The sequence below is a fragment of the Mya arenaria genome, chromosome 2, assembly GCF_026914265.1.
Source record: "Mya arenaria isolate MELC-2E11 chromosome 2, ASM2691426v1".
NCBI classification, from domain to species: Eukaryota; Metazoa; Mollusca; class Bivalvia; order Myida; family Myidae; genus Mya; species Mya arenaria.
The window spans coordinates 51,879,465-51,902,683 of record NC_069123.1 but is presented as its reverse complement, the minus strand read 5'-3'; the positions used below and the strand labels follow the sequence as shown (position 1 = coordinate 51,902,683).

General features: G+C 35.7%; 2 protein-coding genes across 4 annotated transcripts; one reads left to right on the top strand and one right to left on the bottom strand.

Moving 5' to 3' along the window:
• Positions 1-354: 354 nt before the first annotated feature.
• LOC128242561 (F-box/LRR-repeat protein 15-like) lies at positions 355-8,557 on the bottom strand. 2 transcript variants are annotated; one of them, XM_052959766.1, is made up of 5 exons: positions 8,494-8,557; positions 6,422-6,496; positions 5,706-6,254; positions 4,917-5,048; positions 355-3,351 (listed from the first exon to the last, which is right to left on the bottom strand). In XM_052959766.1, the coding sequence occupies exons 2-5, from the start codon at positions 6,493-6,495 to the stop codon at positions 3,162-3,164; spliced, it is 945 nt and encodes a 314-aa protein (XP_052815726.1). In that variant the 5' UTR covers position 6,496; positions 8,494-8,557; the 3' UTR covers positions 355-3,161. The 2 variants fall into 2 exon arrangements, with proteins under 2 accessions (XP_052815726.1, XP_052815716.1); XM_052959756.1 differs by having other exon boundaries at positions 6,422-6,518; positions 8,494-8,552.
• A 111-nt stretch (positions 8,558-8,668) lies between these two features.
• Positions 8,669-23,183, top strand: LOC128242541 (splicing factor U2AF 50 kDa subunit-like). Of its 2 annotated transcripts, none has more exons than XM_052959735.1 (11): positions 8,669-8,805; positions 10,507-10,648; positions 10,993-11,105; positions 17,659-17,795; positions 18,124-18,240; positions 18,496-18,634; positions 18,982-19,061; positions 20,380-20,514; positions 21,182-21,392; positions 21,877-21,980; positions 22,447-23,183. In XM_052959735.1, the coding sequence occupies exons 1-11, from the start codon at positions 8,760-8,762 to the stop codon at positions 22,576-22,578; spliced, it is 1,356 nt and encodes a 451-aa protein (XP_052815695.1). In that variant the 5' UTR covers positions 8,669-8,759; the 3' UTR covers positions 22,579-23,183. The 2 variants fall into 2 exon arrangements, with proteins under 2 accessions (XP_052815695.1, XP_052815686.1); XM_052959726.1 differs by having other exon boundaries at positions 10,993-11,111.
• The last annotated feature ends 36 nt before the right edge of the window (positions 23,184-23,219 follow it).

Below are 23,219 nucleotides of genomic sequence, written 5' to 3'. Positions count from 1 at the left end.
CGGAAATCGGAAAGGTGGTCGGGTTGACGTCGTGAAGGAGTCGTGAATAATCGTGTGGAAATCGTGTGTGATCGACAAGAGGTCGAGAAGAAGTCGTGTATTCGCCTTTAGTCGAGCATGGTCGGGCCTGATCGGGGAATTTGGGTGATCGGGATGATCGAGTTGATCTGATCGGCAGTGGGAACCCACCTTTACTGAGATAGCCTTATTAATGACTTCCATGTATGCATAGCCTTTTGGGTGAAATATGTATTAGTAAGATGACATGAAGTGAAAGCTTAATGATAAAATAATTGGTAAAGATAGCTAATTATAGCGAACAAGTCCTTCTTAATTATTAAGAATTCACTCATTGTTATCTAACTGACTTAGAATACAACCTCATTGGCTGATACATTGACAACGCAAAATCTGACGAAGGGGGCATGTATCGGTTGAGTGGCAGTAGGCAGACCTTTAAACACCACTAAAAGGTTAAATTCTTAATGACTAAGTAAAGTATTTAATGATGGCTTATCTGCAATTTCATTGGCTTAAAATGAAGGTTGTATTCTAAGGACACATTTACATTTATCTTTAAAACCGTTTTTAACCAGCAATACAATTTTAATTTAACAGTTTGGTAATCAATATACAACAAACGTATACATCATGTAATGATCGAAGCCATGTAAAAATATGGACCGATTTTAACACTTAATCAGGACAGCTTTGAAATGTCTTGCCTCGTGATGAACCAAACGAGCCCCCACCTAGAAATCCTGTGAATGAGTACGAGCATCCTTGGCTGATGGATTTTGAACGGTCTAATGTTGGGCCAAACCACATTCCTGATGATCCATCAGAATGCGATATAATGAAACTGTTTTTTCCTCGAAAGATAATTGAACTGTTTGTAACAGAAACAAATCGGTACGCGAGGCAGTATCTAACTACACCCCAAAACTGACCTCCTTTCAGTAGGTTCCTCAAATGGAAAGAGGAAACAGAGCCTGAAAAGTATGCTTTTCTAGCTATTTTCATGCTAACTGGTATTAGTAAAAGGTCGAGTTAAGAACTATACTGGTCCTCGGACCCACTCTTAGACATGAAAGGATTTCATGGAATAATGGCACGTGATCGTTTTATGAACATTTTATCATTCTTCCATTGGGTGAACATTGAAGAAGCCTTGCCTCGAGACCATCCAAACTATGACAAGGCGTTAATAAACAGGCTGTTGATAAATGCCTTGGTGCCTTTCTGGCAAAGGTATTATAGACCGGACAAAGAGTTGTCAATCGACAAAGTATGATTCCCTTCAAAGGTTGTACTAGTCTAATGCAGTATATGCCGCCAAAGCCGACTAAATGGGGACAAAAGGCATGGGGCATGGCAGAGGCAAAAACAGAGTATATGTATAATTGGAAGTTGTATCTCGGGAAGGAAACGGGTTCGCCAAGAGCCCTTCCAATAACTTATCGAGTGGTCATAGGTTTGTGCGAGCCATTATACAATTTGGGTCATGTAGTGTACATGGACAACTTGTTTTCTGCTCTGGCATTGTTTCATGAACTGGCACGAAACCAGACAGGGGCCTGTGGAACATTGAGAACAAATCGTCAGGGTGTACCAAATGCTATAGAACAAGCTAAACTGAAGGAAGGAGATCCCTTAGTTACAGAACGTGACAATAACATTCTATTTATCGTGTGGTATGACAAAAGAGTGGTCAGTGTCATAACATCTGAGCACAACTCAAATACCTTCAGGAAGGAGGTGAGGTCCAAACACACTCCTAACAATGTAAGGGTCATTTCAAAGCCAGTTGCAATACAAGCGTACACCCAGCACATGGGAGGGATCGATTGTGCAAATAAAGCAATGACTTTTAACATGATTTTACACCGTTGTGTGAAATGGTGGAAGAAGGTCTTCTTTTACCTGCTTGAAGTGTGCTTTTGTAATTCGTTGATTATCTGGAGGAATAAATGCAGAAAAGTTTCGTTTGAAAATTGTTCATGGATACCTGCAAGGATATGTGAGAAATAACGCAAACGGAGGGAGACCTGTAAATGAAGCACCGTGTCGACTCTTCGGTGGTGAACATTTCCTTGCACTCAACCCAAAAAGGAAGGCAAACAACAAAAGATCCAACCCAGACTGCTGTGTTTGCTCCAACAGAGATAAAAGGAGACATCAGACAATATACATATGCAGGAAATGTGACAGGCCTATGTGTCCAGTTCCGTGTTTCGAACAGTTTCACACATTGGTGAACTACAAGGTTGACTGTTCACCTGCAATTCACCAATAAAACTAACAGAAAACTGGAATTGAAATTTGCATAGAAAACAAACATTGTGTTTTTTACTGAAAGATTTGTACATTAACAAAAAGATTATCAAAATGTATCCAATATGTGTGAGTAATTGTAATTATATGACACATAAACTGTTCTCTGTTCTGGAAAAGTAACAAAATTTGTAAATTTTGGCATATTTTGTGCTAAATATTGTAAATTGAAGTTTTTAAAACATATAAGTATTAGTTAAATAAAGGTTCATACTTTTTATTCTTTTGTAAAATTGAATTATAAAACTGTATTGGACCAGTTGCCATTTCTAAGCATATTCTCAGAAATAACCAAGTTGCAGCCTGTCAGAGAAAGTGTATGCAATGGCACTAGGTAGTACAGTGTATAGGGGCAGCAGCATGCTAAAGGTTACACAGGGCCATTGGAGCACTACAAATAATGAGATATTACTCAGAAAGCAAGTTATACTGTATGGGTTTTTTTAACCAATATTGTCTCTTGTAGTTAAATTTTAAATACATCATTCATTTTTGGAAAGTTTTAAGGTTATATAGTAGCGCAGGGTGAAAATGTCTGTACAAGGTTTAAATCTTCATATTCTGAGGGGTTTTAAAGTACCCGGTAGGTGTTGCTCACCAAACCATCATCATGTATAAAATCTAAGAATGCCAATGGCTGTAATAACGACCCTTTTATTCTATTTAGTTCAATCCAGAACCAGACAAACCATATCGCAAAACACTATGTTGCCATTCACTATTTTGACATTCCTTATATGTACAGAGTTCGACATTGATATGATTAGAAAACAATACCTGATTAACATATTCAAAACATTGTCACTATGGTGTGTAATTGCTGTGCTCTAAGTCTGCACATGGAGTTTATGTCTGAACCTTGAAAGAAGTTTATCCATACGTCCTTCCATGCTAGGTGGGGCAAGACGATCCATCTTTACCCCGTTACTGCGTAGTTTAGATAAAACTGTCTCTGTCACTTGGTTGCATTCACGGATCTGCAACATCTGCATATTCTTACCGTACTCTGTCAGAAACCTGAAAAAAGAATAGCTTTCTGTTAAAATGCTAGACAATAGATCAGTAAATGTCACCCTTAATCATCAGGGTATTACCAGCCACATCTTCAATATACAGTAAAACTGCGATCGCTCGAGGTCGCCAGGGACCAATGTGTTGCGTTGTGGATATAGCTAATAGGTTCAAAGGTTGACGTAAACTAAATGTAAAACGCAAAAGAAAAAGCAATTACTAATAATAATTAATAAATAGAAATGTTTATTTTAACCAAAAAGCACATTTTCGTAAAAAGTAACATTTGAATGACAGTACATATTGTGGCATTAGTCAGATTTATGTTTCGCAAAATCAAGGATTGTTGATTGGCGCATCTTGTCGGTTTCGCGAAACTGTTCAATCGTAATGTGACATGACAGCGTACAGAGCGTCTGAAGATCACGGTCAGCATCGGCAGTGAATTCAAAGAACCTTCTGACCACATCTAAACCGTTAACTTCGCGTCATTAAGTATCATCTCAAATGCCCATATCAACTAATATCATTGTATTGTTTTATGCAATAAACTATGGAACTGGAACTAGAAATATCATTCATACAATTTTTCACACCTTATTAAATTGCCTTTCAACTGTCATTGCAATGTTTACAACTTGGGAAAATTTTAACACCTAGCAATTGTTTGTTTATTTTGGAACACGCGTTTGGGAAAAAGTGTGAAATTATGTCCTCGAGGGAGCCATAAGGTTTTGTGCACGCTTTGTGTACTTGGGACCGCGGATATTGCTTGACTGCTCGACATAATTAGGTTTCGATGCAGCGTTGGTATATTTTATATGAAAATAGAAGAAAAAAAGTTCGGGACCAAGCTCCGACCTCGAGGGAACGCCGGCTCTCGAGCGACCACTTGTTTGAGGGAACGCAGTTTCACTGTACTGTATTAAATATCAATCTTTCTTTATATTCACTTAAAACGAGCCTTTTACTAACTATATAAACGTACAAGTAGCACAGACTTTTAAAATAATATACTGAATGCGAAAGACAAAGAAGCTTAAAAAAACAACCCTAAGATTATCACCCTGGTTAAGGAATCAAAGAAAGCTTTTCAGGGGCGTAGCTAGATCATCAACCTGATTAAAGAATCAAAAAAAGCTTTTCAGGGGGCGTAGCTATATCATCACTCTGGTTAAGGAATCAAAAGGAAGCTTTTTATGGGCGCAGCTAGATCATCACACAGATTAAAGAGTCTAAGGAAGCTTTTCAGGGGCGTAGCTAGATCATCACCATGGTTAAGGAATCAAAGGTAGCTCTTGGGGCATAGGTAAATCATCAACCTGGTAAAGGAATCAAAAAAGGCTTTTTAGGGGGCCCAGCTAGATCATCAACCTGGTTAAAGAATAAAAGGTAGTTTTCATAATTGAAAATGCCAACTTGACCTAAAACATTTACTGGATGCAGACTCAAGGGGGAGTAGTATAGCGCTCCTTATTCTTCAAACAGTCAAGTCAATAATGTTATGTTTTGAGGCCTATATATGAGGATGAAATCTCCAAGACCTTTCCCTAGCACTGTTGAGAGCTTACCTTATACTGTCATCAGTGATTCTCCAGCAGCCCTGGACATTCAGATGGACAAGGTTTGGACATGACCGACACAGCACCGACATCGAACTGTCTGTGATCCCATATATCTTCGACATTTGAATAAATGTTAGTCTGGAAAACAGCAATATTCCATTAATTTATTGTCTATGTCTCAAATAAGTTCAATAAAAAATATGCAGCCAAGAGCAAGAGAGAGATATAAATCTTTCTTAACAAAATTAAAATTTAGACCCAAAAAGCTGATATCAAATTTACTCTTCCAGCATATATTTTGATTTAAGAATAACATTTTGTTAGAATGACTTGAACCAATAATTAGCAATGTTTATGGACTACCCTTTTGCAAAATAGATAAACCTTGACCATTTAGTTTTAGTCAATGTTCTCTACAGACATTTCAGTCCTAGACCTTAAAAGTTTTGGGTCGAATTCATGCTGTCACAGAAGTCATTTCTTAAGATTTTTGAAGCCAAATTAAAAGAAAAGCATCAGTGTTTTTACCACAAAAAATTATTTATTCAATAAAATCAATAAAAAGTATTTCAGATATTGTTAGGTAACTACAGAATATGATCAGTGAGATACTGAACTTCAGGAATTGACTTAAGTTTAGGAGATGACTTAAAATGTTTTAAGAATACGGACCTCAGCATAGGCATACCTTATACACAGAGATGCTTTAAAATAAACCAAGACACAACTTATACAAGCAATCATAAGGTGAACTACATCATTTCAGTACAAAGCCAAAAGGTGTAGCACGCTTACTTAGAGCATCCCTTGACAAGCACTGTCAGAGCCTCATCGTTGACGTTCCAGCAGCCAGAGATATCAATCTTCTCCAGTTCCTTGCAGTACAAGCCGATCACTGTCACACCTTCTGGGCTCAACCATACACAGTCACGCAACGTCAAACACTTCAACTCTACACAATGGGTTGCTAGTACTTGAAGACTTGTGTTACTTAAACTAATACAATTGGTTAAATCCAAGGTCTGTATTCTTGCATTACTTTTCAAAACTGGCATTAATAAAGTGTCATTTAACCAATCTTTAGCGTTTCTAAGATTTAAGTGAAGTAAGTTTGAACTTTCATCAGTTAGTATGTGAAACGCTTCAGCTGTCACCTTTCCCCCAATACGAGCAATATTTAACACTCTAGAGATACTGAAATAGTGTTGAACCATATGTTTGCACTCTCTGGAAACTCTTCGAAGTTGAAAGAGAGTCTGAATGGGAAGGAGGGGGAATATGTATTGAAACACTATGTCTTCCCATGGTAGATCATACAGCCTCACAACAAAGGATGAGTCACCACTGCAACACAATACAAAACTGTCTCATCATTATGTTACATCTTAAAGAAAACTACAATTTACAAATGACTCCTGATATTATGCCAATGGTCAATTTCTAAACTATAAAAAAAAGAACAACATGTAAATTAATAGCAAACACAAGTGTGATATGTAGCTTAAGATAACCTGTTAGTTGTAAGTGCCTGCTCCTCTCTGACTGTTATATGCTGTCCATAGTCCCCGCTTTGTTCACAGGCCATTCTTGAATATAAATATATGGTATCTGAAATGTGTACACTAACATTGTACATACTCATGCTACATAAGCAACTGCAAGGTAAGTATAGCTATACTAGGGCCACCCAAAAAATTAGTTAGGGTTACATCCTTTTTAAAAAAAAAAAAACAGGTAGGTTTTTTTTTATGAGGCTTTAGATAAGAACGTAATTGTCATCATTGGGGAATGGTGTTAGTAATATTCTGTATAAAGCTTTAAAGATGTATATCCCATGTACATATGTAAATGTATATCATCAATATAATACAGTGCATAAAACATAAACTGAGAGTTGACAAAAATGTGGCCAGGTATTTGGTAATAGTTTACAAAGAAATTATAATTTTCAACGAGAATGGGTCTTTGTTTACATTTTCGCCAGTAGAACATTCTTAACAAGTTTGGTTTATTTTACAGTATGGGATACTGTTGAATTTTGTCAACTCTAATTTTAAGTTTAAGGCAATGTATCATGCACCAATCAATTGTAACCTTGGCCCGGGGAAATGGGCCGTGTTTTTATTTAACAGTGAAGTGTTTATTATTGTGGAGTAAAGTTGAAGAATATATTTTACATTGACATGAAAAAGTCAACTTGTGATGTTTAGGGAACAAAATGAATGTCCAAACGTTAAAAAAGTTCCCTAAACGTGCATTATTGTGGCTACCTGGAAGGTAAAAACACGGCCCATTTCCCCGGGCCAAGGTTACAATTGATTGGTGCATGATACATTGCCTTAAACTTAAAATTAGAGTTGACAAAATTCAACAGTATCCCATACTGTAAAACAAAAAGTTACACTTTAATTATTTAAGCCAATACCTTTTACTTATTACACATAAGTTTTTAATGAAACACAAATAATTAGTTTAATTTAGATCGACTTCTGTCAACAAAGCATCACCATTTTGAAACCATCCAGCAGGTGGCCGTTATTTTTCCTCTCAATATACTTAGCACTTTTAGGGGTTGAAATGACAAAGGGGTTGAAAAGTCTTTGATTTCACAAATGACAAAGGGGTTGAAAAGTCTTGGGGTTGAAAAGTCTGACAGCCGTTTTGTCTTTACCCCAAAAATAGTGGGGAATGGGCCTTACCTAGGGTCCCTGGGGTGCAAGGGCATTTGTTGGGAATTATTCTTGTCCAAATAATTGTATGTTGACAGATTTTTTTACGATTTTTGATATGGCAAATCCTTCACGTACAAATTGTTTTGTACGAAAAGTGGGTAGTTATTCCAGTCGGGATTCCCGGTTAAAGCATACTGCGTCCATAAAATATCATAAAAACAAGGAATATTACCAGATAATGTTATTTTATATTAGTTCCATACAATAAAAATAAATATCCAACAAATAATTATGAGTTTGACCGGTTTTTGTTCATTCATTCTGTCAAAACATAACAATATATACATGAAGGGCACCTGCAAGACTGCCGTTCACAATTTTATATCAATTGTAACATTTTGGCAAGGGCCGAGTTATTACGATTGTATTTACGAGGTCTATCTCGAAGCTTGTCGGAAGTGGCCGAGTTATTACGATTGGGTCGAGTTGTTCCGCTTGGCATAATTGTTGTCTGTGTCAGTCAACTTTCGTTTTATTGGAAAGGTAAAAATGTGTTTTAATGCATTAAATGCTTGTTTCGTGCAACAGAGCTTTGCACTTCCATGGTAAAATATGAATATAAACCTTTATTATCCATTTCAACCATAAAATACTTCACTTAATACAATTTCAATATTTTTAAAACACCCCCGTTTTTTGCACAAACCCGTTTAGACGTTAGGGATTGGAAGAATCCCGTATAACACATCTATTATTTTAGACTAGCCACTGGAAGTCCCGGAAATCGATCAGGAGCATCTTTAACAAATATGATTTCATACACACCCCCAAACGACCCCAACCATATCCCTTAAACACAGGGAAATCTAACCAATATTTGTGGTGCAGTTGTGTGGGATGATATCACTTACTTTTTTCACCGAATTACGGAGACTTCGCACATTTTCCGAGTTGTCGTTCTTAGTCTTTAAAAATTAGTTTCGAATTAAATCTTTTCGGAATATGTTGAAGTTTTTACCGTCAGATAATTTTGTATGTTTTTAATAATTTCAAACCTATGATGCAAACATTTTTTTGATGACAATCTTCAAAACCTGCCATTCATACGAAACTTAGTTCAAGCCAATGAACGACGCCATTACTTTGTCGTTGAAAATCTTAAGAAAAACAAGCAAATATGTCAGAATTTGAGCAGTATGACAGGCCAAATTCAGATGTTAAAGGTAAATAAAATTGTATTGAAACATATCACTTCAATAGTATTAATTATGGATAACACATGAAGTGATTTTTGCTATTATTCTTTTTCAACACAATGTCCTCGAGAACTTTAGGTTACACGCCACCATTAATACTACCATATATTTTGTATTTCATTTTCAAGTGATAAAAGAATAGAACTTATTATACAACACATCTGCTCAAATTTATGCAACTGATCTAAAACTTGGAAATTGATATCTTATGCAAAGAAATGTTAAAAAAAACTAAATCATTGTATCCTTCAGTGACATGGCTCTTTATCTATTAGGGCCGTCAATTATAGCTAATGTTTCTCTGTTATGGCATAGCAACAGAAAATAGAATTTAATTTGTAGTGTAGTGTCCATGACATGACCCAGGGGGTGACTGGTTCTACAATGCGGCTTTATTATGCCACACACAATTACCAAAAAGGCATAAATATTCCCAGGTTTATTGTAAATAAACAATAAATGAATATAGTGTTTTAGACAGGAATTAAAAAGGGCAGGGTGGGCCAAAAAAAGGGCAGGGTGGGCCAAAATATGGGCATGGTGCTTTCTTAAATGGGAAAACAATGCGCACAATATTAGCTTTGTATTGTTGTAAAATGACCATGTACCTTATCAAAGTACATGCATGTTCATGCACACATTGTAGTAATATCCGTACAGATTGCTCTTTATTCTTCTTTCTTGTTCATTTTTACTTCAGACACATTCTTTACCATCTCGGGTTGTTATCACCAGCGCTCTCACAAATCACAAGGCTGAATTTTTGGGGAGAAGTCACTTCTCCCACCAGTCAAATTAGGGAGCATTGGGGGGCCTTTAAGGAGAAGAGATACTTATCGTAAAACCTGAGATAAATATTGTGCCATGCCACAAAACTTTTAAATTCACATTTACTTTGATTGCTTTTTCTAAATGGAATGTTAAAAAAAGTGTTCTTTTTTGGCCTATCAAAAGTGTACTTGTCTAGAGTCTCCTTTTTGCAATGTATAGTTTACCTCCAAAATAAAAACAAAGACATTTAAAAAAAACATTTGAAACAATCAGAATGGCCTTATATATGAGCTGTTAAAAACATTTAAGTGCAGGGGGCGAATCTTGTTTTGGTACGATCAGGATAGGGTACAAATGTCACATTCAGCTTTGCTGTTGTTTACTTGTCTTTGGTTAAATTAATTTCAATATGCTGACATTTTAAAACAAAATGACATTTAAAATCTCTATCCTTCATGAAAATCAGCGCAATTAAAATTGATATTTTAAAATTTGTATGCAAGTAATCATTATCAAACAGCTGGTATATCACTGGCGGCCCTGTTTCAGAACATAGATCATAAATCGTTTGGTATGCTCTAACTTCAGAAAATTTTGACATATTAATGTCAAGATTTCAATAAATGGAGGTTTTGCTTGCTTTCAAAGGATTATATAAAATTAAGTTCCAAATGACTTACAATATGCACATGCAAATTATGTATCAACAAAAGTTCCTATAACATAACACTGATATCATAAACATATTTCTACCTGGTTTGGAGTTTGAATGAGTCAACACAATATCAAATACATCTATAATGATGCCCACAATCTTTTGCTAGAGTCATAAATAATGAAATTAAAGCTGCAAATACAATAAGACTCATTTTTCATGGGTATAAAATGTATTTTCAGAGGAGAAAAAAGAACGAGAGAGACCACGGCGTTCCAGATCAGGCTCAAGATCAAAAAACAAAAGGTCACGAAGCAGAGACAGAGACAGGAAGCGCAGATCTCGCTCAAGGGATAGGTCTTCCAGGAAAAATCGGTCTAAAAGGTAGGCAATGTAGCACTGTTAACCCATTTAGTAAATGGCAGGAACAATTTGCCATATGGCATACCTGAATTTTATTTTATCCATGAGCTTTAAGAATGTCAAATTAATGTGTCTTTCATTCATGAACTCAAGTTATGTAGATTGCATTTTTAGCTTGACTTTTCAAAAACAAATGATAGCTGTACTACTCACCCATGCGTAGACATTGGTGTCACACCTTGAATAAAGTTTTGCATGTAAGCACCTTTTATTATTTGTCACAATTTTTAGAAAAAATGCTATGAGTTGCAAACATTATGCTTCATAGACTTAGTGATTTTGATAACATGTATTCATTGCTTCAGTCGTGAAAAAGAGAGCATGAGGGGACATAGGAAGAAGAAGCCATACAAGTACTGGGATGTCCCACCACCGGGATTTGAGCATATGACGCCTATGCAGTACAAAGCTCTACAAGGTCCATGTAAAGAAAATTTCCATTCTGTTTACCTAGTATTAGACATCATTAACACTAAGCAGTCTGCGAAATAACCATTAGTCCAGGAGTCAGGGGCTACCTGAATATGACCCAGGCTCAGGTTATTATGTCTCCCCCTCTCTGGGGGAGACATATTGTTTTTGCCCTGTCCGTCAGTCCGGTAGTCCGTCAGTCCGTCCGTACGTCACACTTCGTTTCCGATCGATAACTGGAAAACCGCATGACCTAGGATCACCAAACTTGGTAGGGAGGTTGGTCGTGAGGTGTAGAGGATCCCTATTGTTTTTGGGGTCACTAGGTCAAAGGTCAAGGTCGCGGCGACCCCCAATATAAAAAACATTTCTGCTCAAAATCTTGAGAACGGTTTGACCTAGGTTCACCAAACTTGGTAGGGAGGTTGGTCATGAGGTGTAGAAGATCCCTATTGTTTTTGGGGTCACTAGGTCAAAGGTCAAGGTTGCGGCGACCCCCAATGTAAAAAACATTTCCGCTCAATATCTTGACAATGGTTTGACCTAGGATCACCAAACTTGGTAGGGAGGTTGGTCGTGAGGTGTAGAGGATCCCTATTGTTTTTGGGGTCACTAGGTCAAAGGTCAAGGTCGCGGCGACCCCCAATGTAAAAAACATTTCTGCTCAAAATCTTGAGAACGGTTTGACCTAGGTTCAGCAAACTTGGTAGGGAGGTTGGTCATGAGGTGTAGAAGATCCCTATTGTTTTTGGGGTCACTAGGTCAAAGGTCAAGGTCGCGGCGACCCCCAATGTAAAAAACATTTCCGCTCAATATCTTGACAATGGTTTGACCTAGGTTCACCAAACTTGGTAGGGAGGTTGATCATGAGGTTTAGAAAACTCCTATATTTTGGGGGGTCACAAGGTCAAAGGTCAACGTCGCTGTGACCTCTAATGTAAAAAAATATTTCCGTGCAATATCAGGAGAATGCTTTGATCTAGGTTCACCAAACTTTGAAGTGAGGTTGGTCATGATGTCTAGTTGATTTTGCGATCAGTTGGTCAAAGGTCAAGGTCACTGACCTTGAGGTGAACAACCGGTTTCTGCTCAATAACTCAAGAACGTTTACACCCAGGAACTTCATACTTGGTATGCCAGTTAGTCATGACTAGTTGATGGCCCCTATTGATTTTGGGATCAGAAGGTCAAAGATGAAGGTCACAATACTGTGAGGTAAAAAATGGTTTCCGCTCAATAACTAAAGAATGCTTCCACCCAGGAACTTAATACCTGGTATGCCAGTTGATCATGACTAGTAGATGACCCGTATTGATTTTCAGGTCAGTAGGTCAAAGGTGAAGGTGACCTTGAGGTAAAATAACAGTTTCCGCTGATTTACTAAACACAACTTCGGCCCAGGAACTTCATACTTGGTTTGCTAGTTGGTCTTGATTATAAGATGACCACTATTGATTTTGAGGTCAGTAGGTCAAGGTCAATTTCTTTGTCACCAGTACGTACGTCACACTTCTTTTGGCTCAATAACTTATGAAAGCTTGGACCCAGGAACTTCATACTTGGACCCAGGAACTTCATACTTTGTATGCAGGTTGGTCATGACCAGTAGATGACCCCTATGTTTGTTCGTCTCCAGTCCAAAAGTACAAATTTCATGTCCATCATTGATTATTTCTCACCTACGACCACACAATGGGGGAGACATGCGCTTTTTCAAAAAAGCAATCTCTAGTTTCAAGTTTGTAAGGCCAACTGACCCTTGGGTTCATATCAGGCAGAATGAAAATGTGAATATTTTGTTTTAGGCAATATATTTTCTTTATTGAAATACTTCTTGGATCAATTAAACTAAATTCATTGTCAATCATTAAAAATATTTGGTCTTTTTTTTCTTTTTGACAACTAAAGTATTGAATTTTTTGGGACTGAATAACTCCTTAAATGAAACTATTATTTCGCAGACTGCTAATATTAGTTGCATGTAACACTGATAAAATCAGGAAAGAATCTCAATAAGTTTGTTGAGCTTTCTCAAAAGTAAAGCTAAAGACCAGCTACTGAGCTTCTGTTTTGATGTAGCAAAATATGAACATTTTATGAACAATTTCTTAAACATATCCAGGTGACAAGTTAAGACATGAAATTAGTTTTATAACTTAAAAGAAAATCCCCAATAGTACTGTGTACTCTCAGGCAATGCAAGACCTTTTTTCTTCACTGGACATTGCGACAGGTTAAGTCTAAAAATTCACCTGTCCCAACAAGTTTTAAGCTGTCGCAATGTTTAAAACAATATTCAGTAACAACAACCTTTAGTCACTAGTTTTATACAAGTATTAAAAATGAATTTAAACACTGAAGATTTTGCTTTGAATAATAGATATTTCAAAATTAAGACAAATTTTGTGAATTCCCACTTTTTTATATGTATTCTTTGTTGGATGTGTTCTACTGTTAGAAACTTAACTTTGGCGTTTCAAACTTGGGTTAATTGGTTTGTATGCCGCATAAAATGATATGTATGTTGTACATGGCATGACTTTGTTACGTCATTTAACATAAGCCAAGGCTTTCCATGAACTAGCTCATCTATCTGCTGGAGGTCTCTTCAAGGGCTCATTGCTAGAAACAGAGACATCTTTCCACCTGGAATAGCCTCCTACAAATAAAATTGCCCTTTTGTTACTTGGTCTTGTCTGCAGTGTAACTTCTTGTATAAACTTCTAAATAGGAGTTGGATTTTAATCAACATTACACATCGATTAAGCATGACAAGTAGAAATGCAGTGTACAATAGCCATGGAATAATGGCCTCTTTTCAAATAAATAGTTTGCCATTCCTGTGTCCAAGAAGCATTTGGGAGTATTTGTTACTCCTGTGACAGCTTTAGTTAATCTTAAAATTAAAGATCTGATACGAAATAACTAATAGGAGTACACATAAAAAAAAATACAATAGCTATGTATAAAACGAAAGAAGAAAATTACAACCTTTCGTTACTGACCAAGTTAATTAGAGCCGAAAGAGTGACGGCATGGTATCCATCATCATAATTAAATAAACATAATTGCACGGCAACACTTGAACGAAAAAATATATATAAGGAAACCCACCATTTTTTTTTCTTTTTCAGAACATTTCCATTGATCAATGACTGTAATAAGGTACGGCACAAAAACGAAACTTTATGAGTATTTCAGAGATTAAGATAACGTGTGAAACTTGGTTTACAAATAGTGATACTCTGATTAGCAAAATAAACTATTTTAATAAACACTGAACATTTATTGAAAGCTATCAAATAGAAACTGAAGTAAATTTGCTGAAAATTAAACTTTGTTGTTGGTTATTTTGCAAAGGATATTATGACCAACCAAAACAGAAGTTTTGTCTGTCAAAATTGAAACATACAGAAAATGTTACACTGTCCGACAGACATTCATGTTGACTGTACTCAAGGTCTGCATTCAGTACCTTATCCATTACACCATGGTAGACAGATGATCTGGGCGATTTTTATGTAACATGTAAACAGAAGGTTTTTTCAACATTGAAATGTAAGTTGTCAACATTAGAATGTTAACAAGGGTTGTTCTGGTTTAAATCCAGAGTCACAGATAAGGTGTATATTTGCGTAAATAGGCAATAAAAATCATAGAAAACGCAATTGTTTTAAAAATAGATGAGTAACTAAACACATAAGAAAAGGCACAATACACAATTAATTTAAAAGGGACACATGAAGAATTAAAATGAGAATTGGAAACTCATTTTGTCTTATTTGGCGAACTTGATTTGATCAATTTATTTAACTCAGTTAAAAATTGATAATGGTTTCTGTAATTGGTCGATCATTTCCTAGAAGCAAGGAAATAATTGAATAATTGACTAAAGATGCTTTCGTTGATAAACCAGTAAATACGATGCTATAAGAAAGAGGTCGAAAAAAGGTATTAAAAACTCATATAAACAAAATATTTAAACCCACAACCATCGTCAATAGTTATGACTAATATTAAAAGACAATTGATTACTATTGTTTCTCAATTAAAATAAAAATGATGGCGTAAAAGAAATACTCATTTATAATGGGAAATAACCAATTTCTTTCCAAAGAGTGATGAGTAATACTTTAACCCATTTCATTCGGGATACACCTTTTGGTGTAGTTACCCTTTACATGCGGGATACCCCAAAAGGTGTAGTTTTTGACGTACTGAACTTTCACTTTATTTACTTTCGTTTTGACTGTATTGTTTCCGGTTTATACGTTTTCCGGAATGACCGGATGTTATGCGCAGATAGATGCGCAGAAAATTTTAATGAAGAAATAATTTTAAAACTCAAAAATCGAGTTAAATTTAAGCTTTTTATTGCGATTTTGATGCAAATTTTGGTTGAAATGGATAGGACTTTCGACCACAGTGACGATAGTGATATTGGGATGGTTATAATGACGAAGTTTATGTGAATTTGTTTGATACAAACAGAAGACATATTAAAACATCGATAGAAATCACAAACTATGACATTTGCATTATTTGGTGGAGTTTTTATGACGATCTTGAGGAGTTCTAGAATGATTGAATGACAAAGAGGATCACCCCAAGGTTTCCAAGTGGGAATACAAAGAATGGTGGTCCTAAAGAACAATATGACCCAAGAAAGCCAGGATATTGCATTACTGTCACTTATCAATAAAACTGTTATGGGGGCAAGACTTCTGGACCTTACTGGTCGAGGATTCAAACTGCTATTCCAACCAACATCGCGATGAACATCCACCCGCCCGATTTGCTCCGAAGTGGACATGGGATGATATAAACTGTTATAACTTTTTATAGATTTAAAATATATGCATAATTCTTTCTGCATTTTAAAGACAGATTAATTTAGAAACTTTCATACATTGGATTATGTGACATTTGAAAAAAATTATGTGTGCTTTTTTTGCTTTCAATTTGTGCATATTTATTTATTTTTTTTCATCATCACCTGGTTAACTTGCAAAAAATAATTTATTTAAAATCCTTTGCTAATAAAACTTACATAAACATGTGCATATTTTTATTTCCTTTCCAAATATGTAATCTTTATTGGGTCTTGTACCAATAATAAAGAAGTTATTAGTGTTTATACAACACAATGGTCATAAAAAGGCAGATGGCTTATCAGTTATTGGAAAATGCCCAGATATTCAAGGTATCATATCTAACTGGGTCTCAGAATGAAATGGGTTAATACATTGGAAAACTTCTCTGTAAACCTGGATGTCAATATATTTAAGATCAAAATATCATTTGCATGACTTTAAACATTGATAAGATGGTGATACATGAAGTATAACTTACACACATGGGGTAAAAATGTTCTAATATGCTTGGCATACAAACATGACTGTACTTCAGCAAATTTTATTTAAACTCTTTCACTAAGTAAATAATTTCATTGCCAGAATTCATGAAAAGCAATTTTCATTTGTCATTGGCATTAGAAGCAAAAAAAGCTTGTCACTGATATTAGAAGCAAAAAAGTTTGCCACTGGAATTAGAAGCAAAAAAAGAAGCTTGTCACTGATATAAGAAGCAAAAAAGCTTGCCACTGGAATTAGAAGCACACAAAAAGCTTGTCACTGATATTAGAAGCAAACAAGCTTGCCACTGGAATTAGAAGCAAATAAGCTTGTCACTAGAATCAGAAGCAAATACAGCTTGTCACTGGAATAAGAAGCAAATAAAGCTTGTCACTGGAATAAGAGGCAAATAAAGTTTGTCACTAAGATTAGAAGCAATAAGAACTGGAAATATAACAAATAAAGTTTATCACTGGAATTAGAAGCAAATAAAGCTTGTCACTGGAAATAGAAGAAAATTGAGCTTGTCACTCCAGCTTGTCACTGGAAATATAACAAATAAAGTTTGTCACTGGAATTAGAGGCAAATAGAGCTTATCACTAGAATTAGAAGCAAATAGAGCTTGTCAATGGAAATAAAAATGAAAATAGAGATTGTCACAGGAGTAAGTAGCAATCAAAGCTTGTCACTGGAATAAAAACATTTAAAGCCCTAACAGAGATTATGAAGTATATATATGATCAGTCTAGAGCCGTCATACAATGCACACTTTTATTCAACAAGTTTAGGAACATGTTTCCTGAACTTGTTTGATAGAATTGTGTATTATATGATGACGAGTGTCAGATTATTTTCATTTCATGTTTTTCCAGTTAAAAAATAGTAAAAACGACCTACCTGTTTCACTTGCTAAAGAAGTGACAGTCTTTAAATATATTTATTACAGAATCTAGATGAACTACCATGCATTCAAATTGGTCTTCATCATGAATTAAAAATGAGGAATTAACATATGACTTGCTAGAATATTGCCAATTAAGCAGCTATTTTTGCCAATTAGTTTCTTTACAAGCATGCAAAACATGTGATGGCTACATTGGAATTAAATTGAAAACAAGGTATAGCATGTGATAAAACAATATAAACACCTAATCTGTTTCGACTGTTCACTGTCTTTGTATTGAACAGGAGTGTTTGTGTTTCAGCTGCTGGTCAGATTCCAACAGCAGTGCCTGTACCTACCACCAACATCACAAACACCACTGTACCGTTTGCTGGTAGCGCCATCAGCAGGCAGGCAAGACGACTCTATGTCGGCAACATTCCCTTTGGTGTTACAGAGGTGACTACTTTCTGACAGTTCAATATCTTGAAATTTATTCAGCATCATTACTGCTTGCCTTCATTAAACACGACTCTGCCTATGATATTATGATGGTAAAACCTATTTATGATCAGCTTGATAACATTAATGTCATCTCATGAACTTTTTTTTGTGGCTGCACTTTTTCCGTTAATGACTTACAAGGTTTATGACAACAAACCCATATCATGTGTCCAGACTGAATCGTATCAATCAGTGATCAAAACTATCGAAAGGTCATCAAAACTTCAAAAGGGAACAGAAAAACAAATTCTTAAGATATCTATATTATATATATATGTTTCAGGGAGCAATGATGGACTTCTTCAATGACCAGATGAAGATGAGCGGGCTTGCCCAAGCAGAGGGAAATCCAGTGATTGCAGTCCAGATTAATTTAGATAAAAACTTTGCATTTGTGGAGGTAATTTCTGTTCTATCGAGTTTTAAGCTTCATTGTAATTCTTTGCCTTTGATATACATATGTGGTACCCATTTAAATGTTCGTGGTCTGGTGGAAAGTGATATATTAAAAAAATAGTTGATTTAAGGTTGCATTTTAATTTTTAAATCATTAAGCAACTCATAATGATCAACCAGCAATGTAGGTAATCTGAAAGATCCCTGTTTACAGCTGTTTCCTAATATTTCTTTACACGTTGTAAACTATTGATGACAGTTCCGATCTGTGGATGAAACGACACAGGCAATGGCGTTTGATGGGATCAACTTCCAGGGTCAGTCACTGAAGATACGCCGACCTCGTGACTACCAGGTTCTTCCTGGCATGTCAGAAAACCCATCTGTTGCTGTGCCAGGTCAGTAGATGAGCAGACTCAGTGCTTAGGAGTCATTCTCATAGACTTTGTTTTTTTTACAAAAGTCGTATACATTTTATATTAAGTATTATACCAATTATTATTTCAAATCCAGCAAGGAAATTATTAATCAAATCCAGCAAGAAAAACGTGTCAAACATTCTGTCTTATAAAAATTAGTCAACAATCACCTGTATTTAGCTTTGTAATTAGCCTAGCAAACATTTTACTTGTATTGTGCTTTTTCTAAATTCTTATTTTAACCATTCAACTATTTATGAAAATGGTGTGATTTTCATAATGGCTATTTGGTTGCATCATAAATTTGAACACTAATTTTCTTACAGGAGTGGTATCAACGGTGGTCCAAGACTCACCAAACAAAATTTTCATTGGTGGTTTACCAAACTATCTGAACGAGGACCAGGTATGTACATGTAAATGTGACAGTACAGGTGTAGTTTGTGTCCTTCTGTACATTGTCACATGACTAGTCAGCAATGACAGTGCAGGGTGAGAGCGGCAGCCAAATTTCATTGCAGGTAATTTCAGGTTTTCGAGTGACGTCACTCGGGGGATCAAGAGGTTTTTTTACTATCAAGGATACAGTGCTATTCTGGATTTTGCATTCACTCAGCTTCAGTAAAACTTCAGTCCTCGGATACAGGAAAAGCATCTATTGTCGCGATTTCAGGGATTTTTTCCAGGGTTGTTTTTGTTTTCAGTCCGTTTAAAAGGCTATCCTAGGGACAGAATTTCAGGGTTCTTTTTCAGGCCTTTTATTTCAGGGTCTTTTTTCAGGCAAATTGTTATAAATTGATTGGATTAAATTGTTGAAATGAATTGAAAAGGATGTATTGAAATTTTGAAAAAAGGATGTATTGAAATTTTGATTTAACTGAATGGAATAGCACATGTATTTAAGTAAGTCATTGTGATACAATTATTACTTCTTTTGCTTTATTTCATGTTTCAAAAGATCCATTATTAATCACATATTCTGTTTTCTCTCCTTTATTCCCTAGCTTAGGGGAAGAGGTCTGTAAATTAGTCATCCGCCACTCCAGGCAAGTGCTTACGTAAAGTTAGCCAGTTCCTAAGCTTCTCATTAATGTGTTGAACGCCCAGTAGGTAAGAACACAGTAATATCGGAATAAACGCGATGATTTGCTCTCAGGTGAACCCCGAAACTAGTTGGCACAAAAAAGTTATGGGAATTTCATGTTTGGGGAAAGGGGGCATTCTTTGTCATTATTGATACATGTTCCATGTATTGTATCAATTGCTTAGGAGCAACTAGTGCAGTTTGACCACATAAAAACCAACTTCATATCCCATTTTAAGTTGAAGTACTGCTTGTTAATCTTTTTTCTCTTTTAAACTGATTACCCGGTAAGTCTCTTTTTATTTTATGATACATAATGTAACGTAGTACTTTGTTGCTTCTAAGTAATTGACAGGTAAGTAAATTGTGACTTTTTGTTTTAAATAAAGATACTCAACATCACACAGTCCTGTTTATAAAATGTTATAGTAATAAGATCTATATTATATTAATAGCAAACAAATCAGATTAAAATCATTGTATCATTTACGATTTTAATAATTTTGTTTGTAAAGATAATACTTTTCAAATAAGCAAGAGCCTCACCTTGAAATTGCACTTAAAAACCCCAAATGAAATAGATAATTTAGAATGAAAACCAAAAGGTGCTCAGAATATAGATTGTGTTTGATGTTTGTAGGTGAAGGAGCTGTTGACGTCTTTTGGACCTCTGAAGGCTTTCAATCTGGTGAAGGACAGTGCCACAGGTCTTTCAAAGGGGTACGCCTTCTGTGAGTACGTGGAGATGATGGGTGGACCCTCTGTCACAGACCAGGTGGGCTTACAGTATTAACACATGCCTATGTATTAAAATGCAACTTTTAAGACAGCATTAAGCTGAATCTTGATATAAACCGTTGCTGTTCGTATGTCGTATTTTTTTTCTTCAACCGAATTTTGTCTGGAGCAGAACTCAAAACCTACTTGAAGCAATGAATTGAAACTTGGAACATAGAATAATACGATGTGAAGTTGTGCATCTTGCAAGAATTATAACTCTGTGGCATTTTATGGCAAAGTTAATCCCCTTGAACTTGTACACATATTCTCAGAGACAATACACTCATGCAACAAGGCCTCTAACTCTGACTTTTAGAATTGTTGACACACCGACCCTTGTTATAGTATACCACTATACCCATTTTTTCCTTATATTTCATTTGAAACTTAGTATACTGTATATAAAGTTGCTGGCATTCATTATGATGATGCTGAGTAGTTTGTACGAAGAACAGTACTGGGTAGTTTGGTTTGAGATCATTAGATTGAATGTGATACATGCAGCATCAGTTAATGCTATAAAATGTAAGAAAGTATCTTCAACTACACAGTTGATACATGTGAAATCTCACAGGAAACCTTTTTAACATTTTCGGAATAAAGCTCAGGTAAAAATTTTCTCCTCTGCCTGTCTATTATCTAACAAGCTGTGTATTGTGTAGGCATGTGCAGGACTGAACGGCATGCAGCTGGGAGACAAGAAGCTGATAGTGCAGCGGGCGAGTGTGGGAGCGAAGAATGCCCAGGCGATGCCCGTACAGTTGCAGGTGCCGGGCATGAACCTGAACCAAGGCAGTGGACCACCCACAGAGGTCCTTTGTCTCATGAACATGGTCACACCTGAGGACCTGGAGGATGAGGACGAATATGAAGGTGAGTGGGAGGTGGTAATATTTATGAGTGGCGTAGTTATTGTGCAAGTCTTGGCAGTTGTCTATTGGTATAACTGTCTTCCTCTCACCCTAGAGATTGTGCGTGTGATAACAACAAGGAAATATTTTAGTCTCATAAAATCGATACAGAACTGTTTTTTCTCTTTAGGGTGATTCATATCAGCTTACAGCTGTCTTCATTATCAAGTTTAAATAAATCAAAATAAAATTATAGTCTTTGTATGTTTTTTTTTATCTCATTATCATTACATTCTAGCCAAAAAAATAACACTAACAATGCAAAGTCCTTGTATGGTGATCATTCAACAAGAGAAGCTTAAGAACTAGTTCTTCACCTTTCTTTGAAATGTATCAACATTCATTTGCATACTTTGTATAGCTTTTGAATTTTATTTTGTGCCATTTCCTTATGCCTAAATATGATATTGAATAGTGATTGTTACATATGATTTGTGTATTTGCAGACATTCTCGAGGATGTGCGGGAGGAGTGTGGTAAATATGGCATGGTGAAGAGTCTCGAGATACCCAGGCCCATCAAGGGCATTGAGGTGCCAGGATGTGGCAAGGTCAGTTTGCAACAACTTATAATTCTTGCAATTCTCGTAAAATGAGCATAATTGTGTAGGCAAGCATCCTTTTTTTTAATGTGAAATGTGAACATGTCCGTTACTGTTTGGAAATGCCTTCCACTTTACCCTGCTTTGATGTAAAACCTCATCATGGTTTTAAAGTGATATGTTTAGCAGAATCAAGGTTATAATTAAATAGAGTTTGCGTGCTTCAATAAATGTTTCTGAATTCTTCCTCATTTTCCTCTTAACCTATTTTATTTAAGAAAATATATATATATTTGTTGAAATTGAAAGTATGTGTACCAGGAAAAATATTGGCAAAAAGCTGGTAAAAACATGTACAATAAAATTCAAAATCAGGTAAATAAAAGCTTTTAAATTTAGAAACTACAGATCTACATAAAGTTCATCATTACACAACTCACAGCTTTATAAAGTTTTCCTTTATTTTCTTTTGCAGATATTTGTAGAGTTCAACTCGCTTATCGACTGTCAGAAGGCACAGCAGGCTTTGACAGGCAGAAAGTTCTCCAACCGAGTTGTTGTAACCTCCTACTATGAACCAGACAAATATCATCGCAGAGAATTCTAGCTTCAACCACACCACTCATGGATTTACATATTTTCTATCTCAATATTGTGTTTGACATTAACATTCATTATGACATAGTTTTGGAGAATGTTTTGACAAAACTTATACATTGTTCTGATCAATATTTTAACGATATTTCATCTGTATTGATGTTAAAACTTGGGAGAAAATTTCAGTCAGCGATCCTGTCATGCTAGGTGGAGTTGTGTATACTAACATTAATCAGTGCGCTTTGCTTTTCTCCTGCGTATATTAACTTTTAATTAATTTTACTATTTATCAATTAATTAATTTATTTACAGTATTCAAGGTAATACAAATCTGTATTTACTTCCTGGATTCCACAAAATGAACTATAATGTTGAATTGTGAATCATTCATTAACCTTTGCAACAGCTGTTGTAAGACTTGTACTTAAAAATGATATGCAAATGTTGAAGTTCACGGTAACAGCATCCTTTAAATGATGATAGAAACAAAAGAAGTGAAAACTAATCATCTCTGACATTTCAATTTCATTTTTGATTCTCTGTATCCTGAAATACATGTGCATTATGTTCACACTTGTTTTGACCATGAAGAATCATTAAAATCGAGTTCATGTCCGTTCCAGTGTTGTTTTTCCTTACCAGTGGTGAGTT